This window comes from Dromiciops gliroides, chromosome 1, assembly GCF_019393635.1.
Source record: "Dromiciops gliroides isolate mDroGli1 chromosome 1, mDroGli1.pri, whole genome shotgun sequence".
In the NCBI taxonomy this organism is placed as follows: Eukaryota; Metazoa; Chordata; class Mammalia; order Microbiotheria; family Microbiotheriidae; genus Dromiciops; species Dromiciops gliroides.
The window spans coordinates 672,634,624-672,657,837 of record NC_057861.1 but is presented as its reverse complement, the minus strand read 5'-3'; the positions used below and the strand labels follow the sequence as shown (position 1 = coordinate 672,657,837).

Here is a 23,214-nt window from a genome sequence, read left to right as displayed (position 1 = left end):
CCTTTCTCCCCCCCACCTTCCCATCACATGGGTCCTAGGTTTGCTTTCCGGAGCCAAGAACAAGCCTCTTCCATAGAGCAACCTTTCAAATATTTCAAAGCGCTGATTGTGCTGTATAAATGACAGCAGTTACTATTATTGTTGTCCATATTATGTTGTCTTTCAAAGGAGGTGCTCAAGGGGACTTAATCCTGGGAAACCTTGGTGCTGCTTTAGGGGTGGAGTCTGTTTTAAAGACATGCTCCCATATGGGGTGTCCCCCGGTTGCCTTGTCTTCCTCCAGTGTTTTGAGTTAGGGGCAATGAGAGACCCACAGAAGCTCCTCAGAGGCTACTGAAAGAAGCTGCCTATTCTGTCCCTACAACTCTCCGGAACATCTGCTCCTTGAACTTGATGCCAGAGTGGGTTGGGGGGAGGGGGTAGCACTTCCCTTCAGGCTCCACGGATGACTTGGGCCACAGGGGGTGCCAGATGTCTCAGCCTCTGAGGTCAAGCTCCCAGGACCTCTGTGGAGCACAGCCCCGGGGCTGCTGACGCACCAAGACTACGGGCTGGCATCAGAACTCTCAGTGTCAGGGCTGGGCAACAGCTGGCAGCCGGGACTCCGGTTAGCGCAAGCATCTGTGGGCCTAGTTTGGTGGAATAGGCCCGGAGACCAGGTCAGGCCCGAGGATGTTTGGTTTGGAGAAGAGATGACATAGAGGACGTGACCGTGGCCTTCAAGCATTTATGTGAAAGAGGGATTCAGTTTGCTCGGGCATAAGATTTCAGCACTATTGTATAAAGAGAAGCTTCCCCACAATCCCAACCGTCCAGAAAGGTCTTCTGGGGAGTGTCAGGAACAATGTAGAGGGGATTCCTGCCTGCTCTGGTCCTGTTTGTTTTGCAGGCTCTGTGATTCTGTAGTGGGGCTTTGGACTTGGACCAGACTCTGAAACTGAGGTCCTACAGGACTGGGCATTCGGGCCCTGAGTGTGTCCTTACATGTCCTATTGCCTTTCTTTCCTATACATAGCTTAGGCACTGCAAGAGAAAAGGAAACTGGGGGAGGGGAAGGAGTTGGTAGCCAAGTCAACAAAAGCAGCTCCGCTCCCATCTACCCCTACCACCTGCCTGACATCACCATCCTAACCCCACCCCTGGGCAGGAGGAGGAAGAAGTAGGGATTCCCGGCCCACCTCCCCTTGCTTGGGCCTGGACCGAATGGACGATCCAACATCCCCCTTCTCCGACCAGAGAGGTTCTGTGCCCCATACCTGGCTCTGTGCCACTACCCCCCTACCTTTTCCCTGAAGGTATGTGTGGGTCTGGAAGGTGTGGGTTGGAGGCCCAGGCATAGGGAGGCACAGGGCAGGTGATGGCAGGCGGGGAGCAGCCATCTCCAGGTGGCAGCTGGGCAGGTGCTGACTTGTCTCTGAGGGCTCCCTGGCAGTGAAGGCTCCAGTGGCTTCCCCAGCCCAAACTCTGTCCCCCAGAAACTGTGGATTGTGGGGGAGCTGAGGCCAGCCCTCCAATACCCTTTCCCCCTGCTCCAGCAGGCTTGGAGCAGGCCCTTTGCCAGACAGAAGCAGCTTCCCTTGGCATGAGTATCCCACCACTCCTTCCCCTGGTCTGGGAAGGGCAGTATTGTGTAGTGGAAAAAGAGTGTAGGAATTTGGAGTCAGAGAACCTGGGTTTGAATCTGCTCCCTGTAACTCATGTAACCTGGGTTAGATAGAACCAATGGGACCAGGGAAGTAATCCAATGCCTGAGACCAGCAGGGGAGGAGGCAGAGATCTGGGGGTTTCAAGCCTGGATGGATGGTTGGCACCGTGGACAGGTTTCCTGGAAGTAGAGATGTATAGTAAATAAACTGGTTCAGTTATTGGTGCTGGTAGATCATCTAGAAGATACCCAGTAGGCAATTGGAGAAGCCTTGACTAGAGCTTAGTGAGACATCAGGGCTGGGGAGAGATTTAACATCTTGGGGCCAGAGCTATAGATGGGAAGGGCGCGATATATAATGGAGTGGAAAGAGCCTAAAGGCTATGAAACAGGATACCTCGGTCCTAGTCCCAGTTCTGCTCTGAATCATAATAATCAACAGCACATACGTGTTTATATATACATATATATATGTATGTATTATAGCTAAGTTTTGCAAAGTGCTTTACAAACATCCCCTTATTATGTCTTCATGACAATTCTGTGAGGTGGTGCTCTTAATATTCCCATTTTCTATAGACAAGGAAACAAGCAGGAGGATAAGCAATTAACCCAAGGTCAGACAACCAGTTAAAAGTGTGAAGTGGGATTTGTGATCCAGGCTGTTGGCTGAATAACCTTGGGCACGTGACTCTTCCTCTCCATCTCAGTTTTCCCCTTTATGAAAGGAAAGGGTTTAGATTGGATGACCTCCCACTTCCCTTGCCACCTCGATTCTAAGGTTCCTCCCAGCTCTGACTTATGGGCTATGTTCCAAGGACCCCCCCGGTTCTGATATATGTGAAAAAAAAAAAGGGTAATGAGAAGAGGTGGAATCCCTTCTAAAAAATCTCTTCTGTGTAGAGACACGGAAGGATACAGAGATGAGCCTATGGCTGACCGGGAGATTGGGACTGACTTGATTTGAATCAGGCCTTTTGAAGGGTAGTCTGGGGCTCCCTGCACTGACGTCCCTCCATATGGGCCACCACCCCCACAGGGGCTGTTTCTGGGTAGATAGATTCCTTTGCAGTGAGCTGTCCCTGTGGGTGGTCCATCGCCTTTACATCTGGGAAGGGTGATTCCCTCCTTCGTCCCCCTGCCTCCTCTATAGGCACAGCTGGATGGCATCCTGTCTGGAAAGGACTGAAGGGAACCAAGGGATGGGGACTGGCACGCACATGGCTGATGTGTGTGGGCACGTGTACACTCACTTATGCAGCTTTGTTCATACATTTCCTTCCCATGAGAAGTTGGCTCCTGAGAGCCTTGTCTTCCATGGGGGCCTTGAGCATGAGGATCCCTGGTGCAGTTCTGCCATTGACTTTCCCCTTCTCTCTATCCATCTGAGGATGGGCAGATAGCCATAGGTCTGTCAGGGAAGGGTGGGGCTGCAGGATTGCCAGGTGTCCAGGGTGATTTCTAGACTCTGCCCCTAACCTCCATCAATGCCAGCTCCTAAGGTGAGTCAGAGGCTCTGGCTTGCCTAGAGCCTCAGTCTTCACTGCTAGAGAATGGATGTAGACAGTTTATCATTGGACTGAAGCTCTAGCTAGGAATCCTCCCTCCCTTCTCTCTCCCCCAAAGGCTTACCCCACCCCCCTTCCTGTGTCTGAGAAGGGAAAAGGTTCCCTGCCCCTAGGCCTTGTCTGCGGTTGTTTCTTTGTGACTAGGGGGAGGAGGGCACTGGATGTGAGTCACCTCCAGCTGTAGCCTTCCTCCTGAAAGCATCCCACAGGATCCAACTGCCCGGCTGTCTTTGGGACAACTACCTGCCCCCCAGTCCATCTGCCATTGAACAGTTGCAGCCAAGGTCCCCTTCCCATGCCCTTCCCTAAGACCACAGGTCTTAGAGGGAAAGGGTGTTTGGAGGCCATCTTGTCCAACCTCCTTATTTACGGTGGAGGCGTCTAGGCCCAGAGAGGTTAAGTGAGTAGTGAGGGCAGAGCTGGGATTTGAACACAGGTCCTCGGATCTGAAATCTGTCATTCTCCACTATGCCATTGCATAACTTCCAATTATTTACTCTTCCCCTATGCCCTGTCACAATAGGAACAATGTTAACAATAATACCTGACATTCCTTTTTTGCTTTGTGTGTGTGTGTGAGGCAATTGGGGTTAAGTGACTTGCCCAGAGTCATACAGCTAGTCCATGTCAAGTGTCCGAGGTCAGATTTGAACTCAGGTCCTCCTGACTCCAGGGCCAGTGCTCTATCCACTACACCACCTAGCTGCCCCCGACATTTCTTTATTTTTATTGAATAGAATTTTATTTTCCAAAATATATGTAAAAACAAATTTTAACATCAATTTAAAAAAATTGTCTTCCAACTTCTCTTCCTCCTCCATTCCCGCCTGACATTTCTATAAAGTGATTTTTCCATTTTACAGATAGGGAAACTGATGATCAGGTGAAGCAACCTAGCTAATAAGGGTTAGGGTCAGAATTAGAACCCAGGTCTTTTGATCCCAAGCCTCCTGATCAGCTGGACTGAAAAGGAGATAGGAACAGGTCTAGTTTTCTCATTCAGTCATTTCATAGTCAGGGACCCTGAGGTCTGTTTCTGGGGGAAGGGGCATTGCCCAATCAGTGGGCCAGACATCAGGAAGGTTTTGCTTCATTGGAGGTGAGGGTGAGAAGGTGTAAGATCTCAGAGGAGGGAGAGGTTCCTGGGCTGGGGGAGGTTTAGGGGGATGAGAATAAAATCAAGGGAAGCTTCTTGGAGATGGTGGGACTTGAAATGCTTGAACAGGATATTAATCTCTGCGACAGGGAGGGAGCCTAGCATCTGGAAGAGACTAAATTTAGTCTCTCTTAGGCTAACCCCCTCATTTTGTTGGGAAGGAAACTGCATTTCCAGAGGTGAGACTCGCTACACCTAAGAGCACACAGGTAATAAATTTCGGAGCTAGGATTCGAACCCAGGCCCTCTGACCCTCCTCTCTCCCCCCAGCCCCCTTCCACGTCTCTTCATTGCACCAGGGCTGGAGTCCGCAGCAGGGAGAGTTTGGGGATGGGGCGGTGAGGTGGGGGGAGCGCAGGTAGGCGCAGCATTCTTGATCTTCATCTCTGGCTGCGGAGCAGCAAGTTTCTGACCCGGTGGGGGAGGGGGAGGGGAGGGGGCGTGATCTCTACGGTCTGGGGAGGAGAGCCTCGGGCCCCACTTTTCGGGACACTGACAGACCTCCTTCCCCTGCCCAGGCCGGCCCGGGGCGGGAAGGGGTGTGGAGAAGTGGGAGACCCAGCTCCCTCCCCGGGCGGTGGCTAGGACGGGATTTGTCCGAGGGAAGGAGCGGGGCGGTGTTGGGCGGGGGGCCGGCCTGCCTGGGTCCGCCCCGCTTCTCCCCGCCCCCGCCCTCGCCCAGTGGGGTTCTCGGGGACTTTTCTCCAGCAGAGACGGGCGGCGGGGGCAGCCGCAGGACGGAGCTGGTCCTGCCGAGCCCTGGACAGATGAACAGCTCCAGGTAACAGCCCAGACTCGGGGGGTGGGTGTGGAGGAGAAAGTGGACCTCAGTTTCCCTCTCTGTACTCCCCGGGCGGCCGCCCGGAACTTGACTGCAGAGAGTTCGGGCTGCTTAGCCTCCTCACTCCCGAGACCCCCCCCCCTTCCCCGCCGCCCCTTCAATGATCCTCCTGGAGAGAACTCCCAGGGAGAGACCCCAGGAAACTTCCCCACAGAAAGAGAGAGACCCTTTCAGAGAAGCCCCCTGAGAGATGTGTCTCACTGAGAAATTTCGAAGAGACCTCCCCCTCCTAGAAATCCCCTTCTTCCTCAGCCAGAGAGAAACCCCCAGAAGCCTACCCCCACCTCCTTATTGCTTCTTCTGCTCCTCCTGGCACCCCCAGCCTCCCAAGAATGCTCCGACTCTTCCCAACCTCCTCCCCCTCCTTAAGAAACCCCCCTAACTTTGCGGTCTGGGATGAGTGGGCGGCCCGAGGTCCAGTCCACATCCTCCCCGCCTCTTCCCCTTGATGCTAGCTAGCTTTTCTGGGGCGTGAAGCCCTCTCCCAAACCTTTAACTATGGATCTGAGGGGAGGGATGGCCCATGCCGTTACCTGTCCCCCTCTTCCCTCCCCTCCCACGTCAGACACAAACCAGATGTGGCGGGGACAGGGGCTGCTGGGAAGAACATCGGAGCTGGAAGAGATTCTAGGGGCGATCTGGTTCAATCCCCTCATTTCATAGAGGCAGAAACTGAAGGTCAAGACAGGAAGTGTTTCTCTCCCGGTGAGGTGAGGGTCTGTTAGAAAGCCCCCTGACCCCTCCGCTCCAATATTGCCTCCCCAGGATGAGGCTGTGGCTCCTGCTCACTCTCCAGGTCTTAGGAGTCCTGTTCGAGCCAGTAAAAGGCCAGGGAGAGAGAGGTCGAGGTATGGACGGAATCCCAGACTTGGGTCCCCAAGCCCCACTCCGACCTAAATTCCCTTCAACCTTTCTTGAACTTGAGGCTCCTCAAACTCTGCCTTCCCCACAAGCCAGGGAGGAGGTGAGGGATCCAGCCCAGCCCCGCCCCAGCCCTAGCCCCAGGTCCCTCTTATTCTGTTCCAAAATGAGGATATATGTGTGTATATATTTTTATATCCTCATTTTGTAGATGAATCCGTGTCCCCTCTGGGAGAGACCTCCAATGGGATGGGATTGGGGCAGAGTACCGGTAGTTGGGGGTGGGGTGGGGGACTGACACCAATGAAAGAGTATCTCCAAGGATCTCCTTAGCTAGGACCCGTGTCCCCCCTGTTTTGTTCTTCCCGGTGTCCTGTGCCCACTGCGATGCCTGTCTTTCAAAGTTCTGTGACCTCTGTTCCTCTATGTGTCCATTAAGACCTATGACACGTGTGTCCTCCATGATCCATGGCTCCGCTGATCCAAATCCTCCCTGTCCCACATTCCTGGGTCCTGGGTCCCGGGTCCCCTTAGGTTTCTCTATGCTCTTTCATGTCCTGTGTACTCCACATCCTCTGGCCCCAGTCGTCTTCTCTGTCCTACTTCCCCACATCCCATGTGTTCCTGAAGCCACTGATTGGTACCCCCTGAGTCCTATGAGCTTATGTCCCTACCCCTAGTGACCTGCACCAACCTCTATGCCGCTGACATCGTCTTCCTGCTGGATGGATCCTCCTCCATTGGTCGAAACAACTTTCGAGAAGTCCGGGCCTTCATGGAGGGGCTGGTGCTTCCTTTCACTGAGGTCATAGGGCCTTCTGGTGTCCGCTTCAGTGTGGTGCAGTACAGTGATGATCCACGGTGAGGGCCGGACCACTTAGGACCCTCATAGATTCCCCAGAAACTCAGTGTTCCCCCAAGATCTCCTAGGGCTCCTAAGACTCTCCAAGACCTATCTGACACTCTTAGGAACTCCCAGATATTAAGACCCCAAACTGATAGGCAGCATTCAGAGACTCATGGAAGCTCCCCTTCCTCAATGCCTCCTTCTTTCCCTCTGCCCCAAAGGACTGAGTTTGGCCTGGATACCTACGGTTCTGGTAATGATGTGATCCAAGCAGTGCGGGAGCTCTCCTACAAGGGAGGAAACACTCGCACTGGGGCTGGATTCCGACACGTCGCAGACCATATCTTTCTGTCTCGGCTTGCCAGGCCTGGTGTCCCCAAGGTGAGCCCTACCCTAGTCCCCAATTTTTTACTTCCAATCCCTGTTCTCTCCTTTTAGAATTGAATTCCTCCCATCCTCCCAAACCTGACCTTGTCCTGGCCCTTGACCCATACTTCTTCCCCATACATTACAACCTGGTATTTGATGTCCATAGTCCTACCTTCCCCCTCTCTTACCAAGGGAGTCTCACCTCTTGATGTAGGTTGACCCTCTTGAACCTGCCTGGCGCTATCTTGACAGCCTGGCTTCTGACCTCATCACTTGACTGAAACTGCTCTCTCCAAAATTACCATCAGTTCCTTAACTGACTAGTCTGATGGATTTTTTTCAAGCCTCCTCCTCATTGGCCTTGCTGTAACATTTAGCACTTGGTCACCCTTTCCTCCTGAATGAACATTCTCTTCTCTCTGGGTTTTTGTGACACTGCTTTCTCTTGATTCTCCCTCCGACCTGGCAACTTCTCCATTTCCTTTGCAGGATCATTATCCACATCATGTCCCTACCTGTGGTCTATCCCAAGGCTCACTCCTAGGCCCTCTTCCCTCTCTACATTCTCTCACTTGGTGACTGTGGCAGCTTTCACAAGATTAGTTACCATCTCTACACAGATGATAGATCAATCTATCTACCTATCTACCTATCTATATCTATCTATCGATCTATCGATCTACCTACCTACCTAGCATCCATCTATCTATCATCTATCAATAATATCAATCAGTAGATATTGATGTAGATTCCAGATCCATATATCCAGCCTCAATTTCTCTCTTGAGCTTCAGTCCCACATCACCAAATACCTATTAGATATTCCCAAGCGGAAATACCAAAGGTACCAGAAACAGAACTCGTTGCTCTCCCCCGAACCCACTGCTCTTCTCAGTTTCACTATTTCTGTCACCGTTGTTCCAGTCACTCAAGTCCCAGGCCTCAGGGTCACCATGAAGCCCTCACTCTCTCTCATCCCACATAACTAGTCAGTTGGCAAGCCTAGTCAGTTCTGACCCTGCGACATCCCTTGTCACAGTGCTCCCGTAGCCACTACCCCAGTACAGGCCCTCATCCCGTTCTCTCCCAGATTATTACAAAGGCCTCCTGACTAGTCTCCCTGCTTCTCACCTATCCTCTGCACAGATGCCAGCATGATTTTCCTAAATCACATGCTCCTCCTCAATGAACTCCTGAGGCCCTCTATCATTTCTAGGATCCAATATGAATTCCTCCCTTGAGCATCCAAAATCCTTCAGAGTCTGGCCCCAACCTACCTTTCCCACCTCCACTCCTACCCAGTCACTCTCTTGTCTGGCCAAAGTGGTTTCCTTGCATTCCTTATTTACCGAACTCTACCCCTCGTCCTAGTGCCCTTGCCGGCTAGTCAGCCCTGGGATGCCCCCTGCCTGGTTTCTTTTAAACCTCAGCTCATGTCACCTTCTCTCTTCAACCTTTCCTGGCCTCTCTAAACGCTAGTGCGTCCTTGCAAATGTTTACTATTGGTTTATTGCTTCAGTAGAACGTAAGCTCTCTGAGGGCAAGTACTGTTTCATTTTGGTCTTTGAATACCTCATGCCTAGCCCAGTGCCTGGCACATAGTAGGTGCTTAATAAATGCTCATTGATCAGTTGATTTTCCCAACCTCTGACTCTGGCCTCCTCCAATCCTTGACCCTGACTGACCCCACCCAGCCCTGGTCTCATTAGCCTCTATATACTGACCCTTCACCCCTTACCCTGCCTACCTGTGAAGCTGGCTGACTCCACCCCCAACCCTGATCCTGCCTGCCTCACTAGGTCTGCATCCTCATCACTGATGGGAAATCTCAAGACCAGGTGGATGCCGCAGCTCAGAGGCTGAAGGGACAGGGGGTGAAGGTGTTTGCAGTGGGTGAGTAGGCCCATGGGGGCCCTGGGGGCGCAGAGGGAGGGGGATAGGGCAGCTGAAGTGAAATTCTCCCTCTGGATGCCCTGTACCTTCCCCTGCCCAGGGATCAAGAATGCTGACCAGGGAGAACTTCGCAGGGCAGCCTCGGAGCCACCGGATGTCTTCTTCTACTTCGTCAATGACTTTAGCATCCTCAGCACCCTGCTGCCCCTCGTGTCCCGTCGCGTCTGCACCACCACGGGGGGCACCCCCCAGATTGTGCCCCGTGAGTGCCCCCATCCAGGATCTCCCCATGCTCCAGGGGCTCCCTTAATCACCCGGGGGTCCTCTCCTCCCCACCATCAGGATTACCCTCTTCTCACTGCCCCCAAACACAGCCTGCACTTAACTCAAATGGAGAGAGCCTTGGTGTGAGAATCTGGAAGGGCCCCAGGCTTCATGGCTTGTTCTTCCAATTGAACGTCTTCAGTGCCTAGGGTGAGCAGAGCCCTGGGCTCACTCAGTCTCAGGGGAGGTGCAAAGTTGAGATGGGATGGAAGCTGAAGGTTCGTAGGGAGAGAATCTGCAAACATGAAGAGCTACAGTAAAGAATACTCTGTCCCATACTTGCAAATCCACTTATAAAAGAACGATGTTTGCAGTGCCTGCCTCTCAGGGCTGGGAACTGGTATGTCTTTCTGAGGATCGTAGAGTTAAGTCTGGAAGGGACCTTTGAGGGCCTCTGGTCCTTTTACAGATGAGGAAACAGAGTCTCAGAGAACAATGACTTGGCCAAGGTCACACAGGTGGCTGAGTCACAGAGGTGGAGTTAGAGCCCAGGTGCCTCAAATCCGCCATTCTTTTCCATCACACCTTGGGGACCCTTCCCCCTTCTGGGCCTGTTTCCTCATTTGATTTGGACTAATATCAACTCTGGTACTTAACTCTCCATGGGACCCTGGGGAAAATCGCCTCTCAGGCCTCAGTCTTCTCTTGTAAAATGAGAGGGTTGGATTGAAAGGTCTCTAAGATCCCTTCCAGTTCTAGGTCGAAGGCGCTTAAATGAAAAATTAAGATTTCAAGGACAATGAGGTGGCAGAGTGGGTAGAGTGCCGGCCCTGGAGTCAGGAAGACTCATCTTCCTGAGTTCAAATCTGGCTTCAGACACCTACTAGCTGTGTGAGCCTGGACAAGTCACTTCACCCTGTTCACCTCAGTTTCATCATCTGTAAAATGAGCTGGAGAAGGAAATGGCAAACCACTTCAGGATCTTTGCCAAGAAAATGTGACCCAAACGGGGTCACAGAGAATTAGACACGACTGAAACAACTAAACTACAAACACAAAGATTTCAAGGGGTGAAGAAGGAACAAAGGGTGTTCCAGGCGTAGGGACAGCCTTGGCGCAGGCACGCGGGTAGGATGTGTATGAGGGGTGGTGAACAGTCCAGTCTTTCTGGGAAATGGTGTATGGAGGCAGTAATAGGAGGTAAGGTTAGAAAGGGCAAGGAGCATCAGCTTGTGCAAGGTTCCAAATGCAGGGGGAGGAGGAATTGGAGCCACTGGAGATTTCTGTGCAGAGAAGTGACATGTTCAGATCTCTGCGGCCAGAAGATTATCAGGCAGCGTGGGCAGGATGGATTGGAGGCAGGGGAGGGGAGAAGGCAGAGGCGGGAGGCCTCTGAGGCTGTCCCGCCCTTCATAAACTCGCCCCAATTGACCTTCCCCATGGCTCAACCTCTGGTCCCGCCATTCTGGCTTTCTCACTGGTCCTCACCTTCTCCCTTCCTCTGAAGTCCTCTGGGGCTGACACGTGCTCCTCCCTCTGCCTCTTAGAATCCCGTGTTTCTTTCCAAATGCTCATCATCAAATACCTTCTCCTGGAGCCTTTGCCGACTCCCTGAGCTGCTTGTGCCCTCCCTCCCACACCCCCGAAAAAGCACCCTCTGGCTTATGTGCTTATTCATGTCATCTCCCTCATGGAATGTCAGCACCTTGGAGTCAGGGATTATTTCATTTTTGATCGTGTCCCAGTGCCTAATGCAGGGTCCTGACACATAGCTGTCAGTCCTTGTTGATCGATTGATTCAGGAAAGAGATTGGAGCTGGATATTTGAGAGTCATATGTATGTATGTATGATGATGATTGACCCCATAGAAGGAGACGAAATCACAAGAGACAATGGTGGGGCAGCTAGGTGGTGCAGTGGTTAAAGCACTGACCCTGGATTCAAGAGGACCTGAGTTCCAGGTCCAGCCTCAGACACTTGACACTTACCAGCTGTGTGACCCTGGGCAAGTCACTTAACCTTCATTGTCCTGCAAGAGAAAGAGAGAGAGGGAGAGGGAGAGGGAGAGGGAGAGGGAGAGGGAGAGGGAGAGGGAGAGGGAGAGAGAGAGAGAGAGAGAGAGAGAGAGAGAGAGAGAGAGAGAGAGAGAGAGAGAGAGAAAGAGAATAGAGAATAGCAGCGGGCACCACAGGACAGACATTTATGGTTGAGAAGAGGATGAAGAAGCAGTGAAGGAAACCGAAGAGGGGTCAAGCAAATAGGAAAAGACCTCCAAGAGAGGAGTGTCACAGGAGCCAATAGGACAGAGCATTAAGAAGGGGAGGGTGACTGACAATGATAGAAAGATGGCTGAGAAAGGGTGGAAGCCGAGTTGATAACTCTTCCTAGGAGCGTGAAGTGGAGATGGAGGATGGTGACTTGAGAGGACTGCGGAGTCATGCACATGCATAGCTAGTGGGACCCCAGAGCTCTGTCCACAGGCAATCTCTGAACAACTTTTCCCCCTGACTCCAAGGAGTGGCACTTCTGCCTTGAACCAGGAGAGGAAGGGTGGCATAATGAGAAACAACACTTTACCTGGAGTTAGGACAACTGGGTTCAAATCCCAAATCTGATACTTGGGGATGTAGAGCTGAGCTAGACCTTGGCGATCATCCAGTCTCCTCATTCTGCAGATGAGGCAATGGAAGCTCTGCTAGGGACTTGCCCAAGGTCACAGAGAAGTGTCAGAGTCAAGGTCACAGGTTGATAACCCCTTGAGGCCCAGCTCTCTTTCCCCCATACCTGTGGCAGCCACCATTTTCTCCTGAGTTTGCATGGCATCCTACTCCTTGATACTGACCTTTGGGCATGCCTACCAGTCACTCTGGGGAATGGGGGGAGGGGGGTAGTCTGCTGTAGTCCTCACGGATGGTATCCCTTGTCTCCCTGCAGCAGAGGGTCTCCCCTCTGGTCCCCGAGATCTGGTGCTATCACAGGCAAGCAGTGACTCCCTCTTGGCTGAATGGACAGCAGCTAGTGGTCCTGTGGTCAGCTACAAGGTGCAGTATGTCCCTCTCATTGGGCTAGGACATCCTGTGCCTGACCAGCGGCAGGAGGTGAGGAGCAAAGAGGAGTAGCCAGGGGGGCCCAGAGGCAGAGGAACAACCAACACTGAGTCCTGTGTCCCCTGGGGCAGGTGACTGTGCCTGCAGGGGAGACGCATGTCCGGCTGCAAGGTTTGCGGCCACAGACCAAGTACCTGGTGACAGTGGTTGCCCAGTATGCCAACAGTGTTGGGGAGGCTGTCAGTGGGACTGCCCAGACCTGTGAGTGATACCTCTTATTGATTCCCCATGAGGGTCTCCTGAGGCTTCCTAACCCCTCCCTCAGTCTGAACCTATGACTGACTCCTATATTCCTCCTTATTCCCATAGCATGCCACACCCAGGACTCCTATACTCTCACTGATCCCCCCCACTGCCACCCTGGGGGCTCCTGTTGGGCTGCTTAGCTTCTGATCTCACCCCCACAAGTCCGACCTGTGAGTGGCCTCCCCCTGATCTCCTGCCTTTACCACCTTCCCCTCACAGCTGCACTGGAGGGGCCCATGATCTCCATCCAGAATGCCACAGCCCACACTCTCCTCGTGGCCTGGCGGGATGTGGCTGGAGCCAGTGGTTATCGAGTGACCTGGAGGAGTTTAGAGAGTAAGATGGGGGCGGGGGAAGAATCGGGGAAACTGGGGAATCCCTGCCATACTGTGCTATGAATATCTTCTTCCCCCATGGTTACCTGTCTCAGCCTCACTCTCTGTTATCCTTGGTTTCTTGCTTTGAACATATCCATACTTCCCCCAGGTGGGTCCTCCCAGCAGCTGGACATTGGCCGGGGCCAAACTTCTGCCCTTCTAAAGGGCCTGATCCCAGACACAGAATACGTGGTGACTGTGACCCCTATCCATGGCAGGACACCAGGGCCCTCTGCATCACTGACAGCCCGAACGGGTGAGGTTGGGAAGAGCTGTCTATGGTCAGGGTTCAGGGGATCTACTCTTGGCTAGGCCAGGGAGCCTTTGAGGGGAGAGGGGACCTAGACTTTTGTTGGGAGGTCTGATGTTCACTGAGGTGCTGAGCTCTCTTGTGTCCTTGGCCAGAAGTGGGCATTGTTCAGAGCTTACAGACGGTCATCTTGGGCCCCACATCCATCCATGTATTCTGGACTCACATCCCTGAGGCCCAGCGCTACAGGCTGGAGTGGAGACGAGTGAGCGGTAAGAAGAGTGGGGGCGGTCTGGGCCTGGACATAACCATTCCATTCACCCCATCTGACCCCCATCCTTCCCACAGTGTGTTTTGATTGGTCCTGAGTATGAAGGAGAGACACAGTCCTTGCCTATGGGGACTCTCTCTGAGGGGGCTCAGGGACCAGCCATTATCTTCAAGGAGCCCCTGATCTGGGGAAGAGACATGTCCCCTGTCTTAAGGGAGCTCCTAACCCAAAGGGGAGATTTGCAGCAGTGGGTCCCTGTCATGGGCTCATGAGCAGGGGTTGGCTCAAGTGTTCAGGCCTTTGAACCTACCCTGCCAGGCTCAGAGCCAACACAGACGGTGGTGCTGGCCTCGGATGTGACCAGTTACCAGCTTCAGGGGCTGCAGCCGGGCACCGAGTACCGGATCACACTCTACACCCTGTATGAGGGCCGTGAAGTTGCTACGCCTGCCACCATCTCTCAAACTGGTGAGCTTGGTGGGCACTGGGCAAGGTCTCGGATAGTTACAGGGAGAGGCCCCGGGTGGGCCCAGGGTAAGGGTGCAGTCAGGAGGGGTCCAGTGGGAAGGGCTCTGGATTTCAAAAGACTTCTCCACTCCCACCCAGTGCTGGAACCGGCCCCCGGCCCAGTGTCTGATTTACGAGTAGCTGAAACGTCACCATCCAGGCGACTGGTCAGAGTGGTCTGGAGCTCTGTGCCCGGTGCCTCTGGCTATCGTTTTGTGGTGCGCAATACACAAGGTGAGCAGGGGACATGTTTCTCCACCTCGGGGACTACAGTTGGATGCTCACTCTCTCCTCAGCCAGTGGTCTCCCTTCGAGTCCAGCCTTCTTCCCACTGGCCCTCTCCCTCTAGGAAGCCGTCCCAGAATGACCCCACCCACTCTGTTCCCAGGTATCCAGAATGAAGCCTGTAGGCCCTTGTTTGTTCTTTGTCCTTGTGTCCATATTTCTGTCCAGTGAGGGTCTCTGTCCCCATTCCTTTGTCTCTGTCCCCTCGTCCCTGTATCTATGCCTTACTTCCTCTGGTCCTTTAGATGGCTCTGAGAAGACCCAGAGGCTTCCTGCTGAGCAGACAAGCTTTGAGCTGGACAGAGTCCAGCCTGGTGTGAGCTATGTAGTGCGTGTGTCAGCCCTGGCCGGAAACCGAGAAGGCACACCTGGCATCCTCACTATTCGGCTTGGTGAGCCTGGGATGTGTGGATGTGTGCCCTCCAGGGGTGCTCGGACTCCTGGGGCAGCTGTACCCCTGGTGGGGGGAGAAGGGCTCTGTTAACCTTATAGGCTTGGGGGGAGGGGGTTTGGCTACAACCAGGAAGTGGGCAAATATGTGAAGCAGTGACAGGTGGGGAGGGGTAGATTGAAGTGTGAGGGAGGGTCTCAGGTCAGCCGTTTCCTTGCTCATACAGACCCTGAGCCTGTGCCCAGGGTCCCCAGACTTCGAGTGGTAGCGTCAGAGCCAGGCCGGGTCCAGGTGTCCTGGGGCACGGTGCCTGGAGCTAGCGGTTACCGGTTGAGCTGGCGGCTGAGAGATGGTAAGTTGGGAGGGGGTGGGATGAGGGGGCACATGGGCAGGGCAGGCTGGGAGGGCATTGGCTCAGTCTGAGGTGGGTGGGGCAGGGAGAGGGAGGGTCTTGATTTGGGTGGTAAAAGAGCCTGGACATTTTTAGGGGGCCATGGTGGGCATGGGGGTGGGGGTGGGGTTTGGTCAGAACACCAGGAACGGGCCCTCCAATTGGATTCTCCCTCTGGATCCAGGCCAGGAGTCTTCCCGGACCCTGCCAGCAGACACCACATCCTTTGACATTGGGGGACTGCGGCCAGGGGCCACTTATCAAATTTCAGTGTCTGCCCTACGGGGTGCTGACCAGGGTCCCCCCTCAGTCCTCACCATCCTCACAGGTAAGACACTGACCCCTCTCTTCCTGAACTGTCCCTCCTCACCTCCCCCAAGTGCCCCAGTGGTTCCCTCCCACTCAAAACCCTTGCTGGGCTTCCCCAGCCTCCTCTTTTCAACTACCACTAATGCCTTCCCCCAGACTCCCCAGTCCACCCTATTGTCTCCCCCAGACTCTCCAGGAGCCGTGTCTGGTCTTCGTGTGACTCATACCGGGAGCTCATCCGTCAGGATCACCTGGACGGGCGTCCCAGGAGCCACTAGCTACAGGATCTCTTGGCACTCAGGCAGAGGTGGAGGCTTGGTTAGGGCAGGGACTGTTGGACCTTCTATTTGTGGACCACTGAGTGTCCATCAGGGTTACTATAATGGGAGTTATCCAGACAGTATGGAGATCCCTGTCCTGCCCCCTTGATGTCTGATTAAGGTTGGAGAGGGGAGAATTGTTCTTTTTTTTGTTTTGTCTTGTTTTTTGGTGAGGCATTTGGGGTTAAGTGACTTGCTCAAGGTCACACAGCTAGTAAGTATCAAGTGTCTGAGGCCAGATTTGAACTCAGGTCCTCCTGATTCCAGGGCCGGTGCTCTATTCACTGTGCCACCTAGCTGCCCTGGGGGAATCGTTCTTTATGGAGAGGGGTCACTGGATAGTAAGGGTCGGAGGGTCACTGTCCAGCTAGCAGTCATGGAATGTGCTGTTGGTCTCCCAGGGCCAGAACAATCCCAGCTAGTCCCTGGGGAAGCTTCAACAGCCAAACTGGATGGGCTGGAGCCAAACACAGACTACACAGTGAGAGTCACAGCCTTGGTGGGCAGCTTGGAAGGGGCAGCTGCTTCTGTGGCTGTGAGGACTGGTAAGTATTTGCTTATATCCCAAACTGACCAGCCACTCCCCAAACTGACTGACATTCTTTTCAGTGGTTGAATATATCTCGGCTCAGACTGGTCGCTTCTGGACTGATTATCCATAAACCCCCTAGTCTCTACTCAACCCAGCCCTCCCCTTTGAACTGTCCCCTCATGCCCCCAATCCTACTCCTGACACCACCAGTCTAACATGTGATTCTGTCCCCTCTGTGACTCGGGTCCCTTGTCCCCCAGCCCCAGAGCCAGTAGGTGCTGTGTCCAGGCTACAGATCCTTGATTCATCCAGTGATGTTGTTCGAGTCACCTGGGTGGGAGTCCCTGGGGCCACATCCTACAGGCTGGTGTGGGGAAGAAGAGACGGTATGACCCCAAATCCTCTGGCTAGCCATCTCATCCTGCCCCCAGATCCTGTGTCTCTGCTAACTCCCGACCCCTCCACTATTTCATCCAATGTTTCCAGCACCCAATGTTTCACTGACCCCTGATCTCTTTCATTGACCCTGGAACCTCCCCCCTCCCAAGGGATCTCATCTCTCAAACCCTCCCACCCTTTAATGAGCCGTGGGGAGGGTCTGACTGTATCTAACAGTTTTTGTCATTCCCTGTTCTCGGCCATCCGTGTCCCATCCCTTGTGTCTCGTCACCGCTCCATCCCATGCCCTTGTCCCCCATGTCCCTGTTTCTCCCCCTCCCATTTTTGTCCCCTCTGTCGTTGCCCCTCCATAGGTGGCCCGGAGAGTAGCCGGATGCTCCCAGGAGACACAGACTCGGCTGAGATTCGGGGCCTGGAGGGAGGCGTCAGTTACACAGTCCGAGTGACTGCGCTGATCGGGAACCGCGAGGGGGCGCCTGTGAGCCTCACAGTGACCACACGTATGGCCTGGAAGCGCCCCCTGGAGGGGGCGGGTCCTCCTGGAGAGGGGCGGGTCCTGGGGGCGGGACCTGAATCTGGGCTGGCTGACCTTCCCCCCTCCTTCTCCCTTTCCCTGCAGCACCCGTGGCTCCTGTTGCCCCAGGCTCACTTAGGCTCCTGCAGAGTGAGGAGCGGGCGCTCCGCCTGGCTTGGGACCCTGTGCCGGGGGCCGGCGGCTTCCGACTCCGCTGGCGGCCCGAAGGTGAGGGGGGTGCCTGGCAGGACCACCCCTCAAAAGCCCCTGGAAGGAGAGGGCTTAGGAGCGGCAGCCCTGCCCAGCCTCCTTCATCTCCATCCTCCACATCTCTCATCGGCATCTCCCATCATCTTCCATCTTTCTGCCCATCTCCAGTTTTTCCTTCCATCGCCCATCTTCCATTTTTGTGTTCTATTTCCCAATTCTCATCATCTCCCCCATCTCCCATCTGTCCCTCTCCGCAGCTCCCTTCCCTTGGCATCTCCTGATCTCCCTTCTTTTCTCCTCCTCTCCCGTCCTCTCACCATCTGTCTTTCTCGTTTCTGTGTGTCCTTCCTTCCATTTCCCATCTCTCATCATCTCCATCTTTCATTTTCCATCTCCCGCATCTTCCACCTCTTTCTTCTCTTATTCTTCTCTCTCTCCTTCCTTCCTTCCCTTTCCCTTTCTTTGTTCCTTCTTTCCTTCCTCCCTCCTTTATCTCCCTTCCTTCCTTCCTTCCTTCCTTCCTTCCTTCCTTCCTTCCTTCCTTCCTTCCTTCCTTCCTTCCTTCCTTCCTTCCTTCCTTCCTTCCTTCCTTCCTTCCTTCCTTTTACTTCTTCCCATCTCCTAGGCTCTCTGTCCTCTATTTCCATACTTTCTCTAGGTAGATAGATGGCTCAGTGAAGAGAGTCAGGAGGACCAGAGTTCAAATTTGACCTCAGATGCTTCCCAGCTGTGTGACCCTGAGCAAGTCACTTAACCTACGTTTGCCTCAGTTATCTCAGTAAAATGAGGATAATAATACCACCTACATATTAGGGTTGTTGAGGAAATCAAATGAGACAGTAATTGTAACTTAGCATCATGCCTGGTGCTCAGTAGGTGCTATATAAATGTTGTTGTTATTATTATTATTATTATCTTCTCCATCTGCTCCCATCTCCCCATCTCCTACTTCTCATCCTTTCTTCCCCATTCTCTTCTAGGAGGCCCAGAGCAGTCCAGGGTCCTGGGTCCAGAAGTCAGCCACTATGACCTGGTAGGGTTGGAGCCAGGGACACGATACCATGTGACCCTGAGCACCTTGGGTCCTTCTGGATCAGGAGAGAGCCCACCAGTGACCCTATCTGCCCAAACTGGTAAGAGCCTGACACCTGGGATCACTTTGTGGGACTCTTGTCTCTATGCCATCCCCCTTCTCTGTAGAACACACCGCTGTCCCTGAACCACCCACCCACCCCCACTCTCTTCTGGAGCAGTCTCCTCCCAGCCCAGGCAACCTGGTGTCGTAGAAAGATACCTGTATGGGGAGTCAGAGATCCTGGGTTCTTGTCTTAGTTCTTCCTAAGTAAGTCATGTCCTGGCTCTGGCCCTCAGTGGAGGTGTGATCACCCCAAATGCTCTGATTCTCCCCTCTCCCCTCTCCTCACATTAGTGAGAGTTCTCCAACCCATTCATTCCCCACCCCTCATTCTCTCCCACCCCCTTCTATCCCCCATCCTAACTCAAAGCCCACCCTCTCCCTTAGAACACTTCCTTATGCTCAATCCTACTCAAGGCCTGTATCTCCCCTTTAGAGACACTGTCCCTAACTCCATTCACCTCCCCTGACCCTGTACACTGACTCCTGGCCCTGCCCACAGGGCTTCCCTCCCTCCTTACCACTGACCTTCGTATTGTGGAGACCTCACTGGATTCAGTGACATTGGCCTGGACCCCGGTGCCAGGGACATCCAGCTACATTCTGTCTTGGAGACCACTTCCAGGCTCTGGACACAGTAAGAGTGCCTGGTGATGGTCGGGCTCTTTAGTGTTGGTGTGGGGGAGGGGGGCAGAGACTTTGCCCCTCCCCCTCGCCCCACCCACAGTGGGGTCTCTTGGGAGATTACACACTTGGGTAGAGTGTTCCCAACACAGGGTTGGGAAGAAGTCTCCGGGTCCTATATGGGAGGGAGGCTCCAGGGCTGTTTGTGTAATGTGGGGATCCTGAGGCCATCTGGGACATCTGTAAACTGGAATACTGTGTGTATACCTGGGATTTTAGGAGGGGACCTTCAGGGGAGTCCTTGGAGCCTTGGCAAGCTGCCGGTGCTGGTCATTGTATGTGGGTGGGGGCATGTCCCTCATCCTTAGATGATCTTTATTGCGTGTCTTCTTTCTTTTCCTCCTTGGTAGCTGCCACTGGGGCTCAGCAGACACTTCCAGGCTCCTTGAACTCCCACAGGGTGTCAGGGCTGGAACCTGGTGTCTCCTACACATTTTCCTTAAGCCCTGTCCAGGGAAGCAGCCGAGGTCCTGAGACTTCACTCATTCAGCATCCTGGTAAAGAGGTCACAGGGCGAGCATTTGGGGTGGGTGTTGGAGCTAACGGGGATTGGTGGAGGACGGGGCAGCTGGGTATCAGTGGCCACTGAGACACAAGAGGGGGTGACGTCCCAGGTCTGCCAGGGTGAGAGGTGGTTGACACCAGGAGGAGCCATCGATCGTGGCAAGCATAGTACCCCTGGAGACACCTTCTCCCCTCCCCTGCCTGCAGGATGCTCACATGGCCAGGCAGATGTCGTGTTCCTGATCCATGCCACGAGGGACAATGAGCATCACTCCGGTGTTGTGAAGTCTGCCCTCAGCCGCCTAGTGTCTGCCCTGGGACCACTTGGGCCAGATGCTATGCAGGTATTTCCTCTTCCTCTCTGGAGAAAGGCTCCTTTCTCCTGCTACCAAAGGCTGAAGTCTCACCTGTAGAGAGGCACTACACCTGGATGCTTGCCCTCTCTTTTGGCTTCTCTCCCTTTTCAGTCATTGCCCCTTTCGCCCTCTAGCCAGCTCTTTCTGTTCCTGTCCTTGACTCCCAACCTTACAGTCACAGAACACATAACATCTCGGGTCTAACAGGGATCTTCTAGGGATCACGTCTGTTCTCCTTGTGTTACAAATAGAGAAGCTGAGGCTCTGAGCGTGCCAGAGTCACACAGCTAGGGAGTGGCAGAGCTGGGATCCTGGATCTCCCATCACACCATGATGCCTTTGTTGGTTAGACTCCATCCAGTGGAGTTCATTTCCAAGTATGGTCCAACAGTACTTAAAAAACTGGCCTGGAGAGTCCTGGCCTGCAGGTCACAGAACCCGGGTTCTAGTCCTAGACTTGCTGTTTTACAGTCATCTTGGCTTATTTCTGTCCTTCCTAAATCTCAGTCTCTTTATCTGTAAAATGATGTTCTCTAAAATTCTATCTGGTCCTAAGATTCTGTGGTTCTCTGATTCCACAATTTGTTATAGATTTAAAGCCCCAAACTGTTCCTTCCATGCATTCCCTGTTGTCGTTCCCATTCCTAATCATAAGTTCCCAGTGTCGCGCCTACCTGACTTTACTGTTATTGCTCACTGACCCTATGTCTACCCTTGGGCCTAGGCCGCACTCTTGTATTCAGCCCCTTCTTGGTATTTCTTCCTGACTGGGCCCCTTTTCAAATAAGGCCTCATTATCAAAGGAGATAATATTTGCAAAGTACTTAGCACAGTGCCTGGAATGTAGTAGGTTCTTAATAAATGCTTATTTCCTTCCTTGCATTCGTTCAGGTAGCATCTGTTAGAATCTACTTCTACTACCTTAAGGGTACAAGTGAGCTTCTTAGTCGGGTGAATTTGGGCCACTCAATTAACTTCTTTTTTGTTTCTTTTTGTGGGACAATGAAGGTTAAGTGACTTGCCCAGGGTCACACGGCTAGTAAGTGTCAAGTGTCTGAGGCCAGACTTGAACTCAGGCACTCCTGAATCCAGGGTCGGTGCTCTGTCTACTGCGCTACCCACCTGCCCCCTCAACTTTAACAATTTATTATCCTATGTTCTTATAGCGTCCTGAACCCTGACTCAGCATCCCCCATAATTCTCCCCACCCTGCATAGAATTCCTCCTGGGGTTATTCACACATGACCTGTCTTAACTCTGGGGTGCTATCTTCCATCTCAGTCAACACATTCTACTGGGATCCCTCTAGCTCCCCCCACAACTCCCCTCCCCTGCTCCCTCCCCTCCCCCAATAGCTACTCCACCAGACAGACCTATCTCCAGTCCTCATCCCAAGCCAGTGTCATTCCTCTAGGTCTAGCTGAGAATCATCATTCTGAGATTTATTAAACAAGCATTTATTAATCACCTGCTGTATATGGACACCTGTGCTGGGCTCTGGAGCTCAGTTTAATGGGTGGCTAAGACACAAGCACAAATAGCCAGTACACAGCATTTTCTGCATCGAGTGTGAACAGAAGTGCTAGGTGAGGTTTGGAGGGTAGGGGGAGGCTCATACTTACCAGAGGGATCAGGGAAGGCTTCCTGGAAGTGATAGGCTTATAAATTAGGCTTTAAAGGTTGTATTGGAGCATGCCCAGTGACAAGGTGTTCCCAGGCCTCCAGCCTGACCAGACACCTCAGATCTCAAACCTCTTCCCTTACAGGTCGGGCTTATGACCTACAGCCACCGGCCCTCTCCCCTGGTCCCCCTGAATGGCTCCTATGATCGAAACTCCATCCTTCAGCGGATCCAGGGCATTCCCTACACAGATCCAAGCGGGAACAACCTTGGTGAGGGTTCAGGAGGGCAGGAAGACAGTCCCCGGGGGTGGGACAACACAGACCAAGTCACTGCTTGGCCTCTGCCCACGGCTCCCTGGGTTCTCTGGCTGTAGGGGGTGGTTTGTGGGCTCACTATTTGTCCCTAAGCATCTGGATTTAAATGGCTGAGGAAGGGGTGGCCCTGGGGCTAACGGGCTTAGGAATCGGCTCTTTGGGGCCCCAGCCTAAAGTGCTTTTTCCCTATAGGTGTTGCCATCTCTATGGCATACAGGTACCTGCTGTCCCCCAACAGCAGTGGGCGTCGCCCCCATGTGCCTGGCTTGCTGGTGCTGGTGGTCGATGGTCCTTCTGGGGACGATGTCATCAGTCCCGCTCGAGAGATCCAGGCTGCAGGTGAGGGGCTTAGGTTGGTGAGGATCACATGGCTTTAAGTGTTGGTGGGGGAAACATAGTTCCCATTTTAGGAGAAATCTTAGTCTGAGGGAGAGGTGGCATCTACCATTGGGGGCCCCTCAGTCTGAGCAGTGCCTCCTGCAGGGATCTCTGTACTTGCATTGGGGCTGCCTGGGGCTCAGCAGGAGCAGCTCAGGCGTCTGGTATCCGGGGTGGATCCTGCCCCCGTCTTTATTGCTGTGGACAATGCCCGTGGTCTGGAGCAGGCTGTTGGTGGCTTAGCCGCTGCTCTTTGCCAGGCAGCCTCTGGCACCCAGGTGAGAGATGCATGGGTGGGCAGACAGAAAGGGCCCAGGACTCCAAGGATGGGTTTTGGAAGGAGTCTCTGGGGGGAGGGCTTGGGTTGCTTAGACTTCAAGGAGACTTTGTTTGTGTCCACAGCCGAGGCCTCTGCCCTGCCCATCACAGTGTCCGAGGGTGAGTGACCAGGGGCTCTTGAACAGGGAGTGGGAATGAAGGGAATGAAAGGATGGGAGCTTGAAGATGGTACTTGGATCTGACCACCTTTACCTCTGCCCTCCATGTCTGTCCTCAGGGCCAGAAAGGGGAACCTGGAGAGACTGTGAGTAGGAAGTTGGAGGTGGGGGAGTGGAGGAGGGATAGAATGTGTTTGTTTGTGTGTGGGGGAATCAGTGAGAAGGGTC

The 23,214-nt window shown here is 53.5% G+C and overlaps 1 protein-coding gene across 1 annotated transcript in view; it reads left to right on the top strand.

The window, feature by feature from the left end:
- The first annotated feature begins 5,064 nt into the window (after window positions 1-5,064).
- The window catches only part of COL7A1 (collagen type VII alpha 1 chain), a 57,952-nt gene continuing 39,802 nt past the window's right edge, over window positions 5,065-23,214 (top strand). The window contains exons 1-30 of the mRNA XM_043977187.1: window positions 5,065-5,150; window positions 5,976-6,058; window positions 6,752-6,932; window positions 7,140-7,299; window positions 9,087-9,180; window positions 9,281-9,442; window positions 12,380-12,543; window positions 12,624-12,753; window positions 13,018-13,134; window positions 13,285-13,431; window positions 13,581-13,697; window positions 14,015-14,164; window positions 14,303-14,437; window positions 14,734-14,880; window positions 15,106-15,231; window positions 15,455-15,598; window positions 15,767-15,886; window positions 16,301-16,444; window positions 16,692-16,817; window positions 17,184-17,330; window positions 17,450-17,572; window positions 18,535-18,687; window positions 19,192-19,326; window positions 19,724-19,870; window positions 20,085-20,221; window positions 22,000-22,126; window positions 22,364-22,510; window positions 22,655-22,827; window positions 22,952-22,987; window positions 23,106-23,132. Coding sequence (XP_043833122.1) covers window positions 5,137-5,150; window positions 5,976-6,058; window positions 6,752-6,932; window positions 7,140-7,299; window positions 9,087-9,180; window positions 9,281-9,442; window positions 12,380-12,543; window positions 12,624-12,753; window positions 13,018-13,134; window positions 13,285-13,431; window positions 13,581-13,697; window positions 14,015-14,164; window positions 14,303-14,437; window positions 14,734-14,880; window positions 15,106-15,231; window positions 15,455-15,598; window positions 15,767-15,886; window positions 16,301-16,444; window positions 16,692-16,817; window positions 17,184-17,330; window positions 17,450-17,572; window positions 18,535-18,687; window positions 19,192-19,326; window positions 19,724-19,870; window positions 20,085-20,221; window positions 22,000-22,126; window positions 22,364-22,510; window positions 22,655-22,827; window positions 22,952-22,987; window positions 23,106-23,132 — 3,813 coding nt within the window. The 5' untranslated portion in view covers window positions 5,065-5,136. The remainder of the gene's footprint in view (window positions 5,151-5,975; window positions 6,059-6,751; window positions 6,933-7,139; window positions 7,300-9,086; window positions 9,181-9,280; window positions 9,443-12,379; window positions 12,544-12,623; window positions 12,754-13,017; window positions 13,135-13,284; window positions 13,432-13,580; window positions 13,698-14,014; window positions 14,165-14,302; window positions 14,438-14,733; window positions 14,881-15,105; window positions 15,232-15,454; window positions 15,599-15,766; window positions 15,887-16,300; window positions 16,445-16,691; window positions 16,818-17,183; window positions 17,331-17,449; window positions 17,573-18,534; window positions 18,688-19,191; window positions 19,327-19,723; window positions 19,871-20,084; window positions 20,222-21,999; window positions 22,127-22,363; window positions 22,511-22,654; window positions 22,828-22,951; window positions 22,988-23,105; window positions 23,133-23,214) is intronic.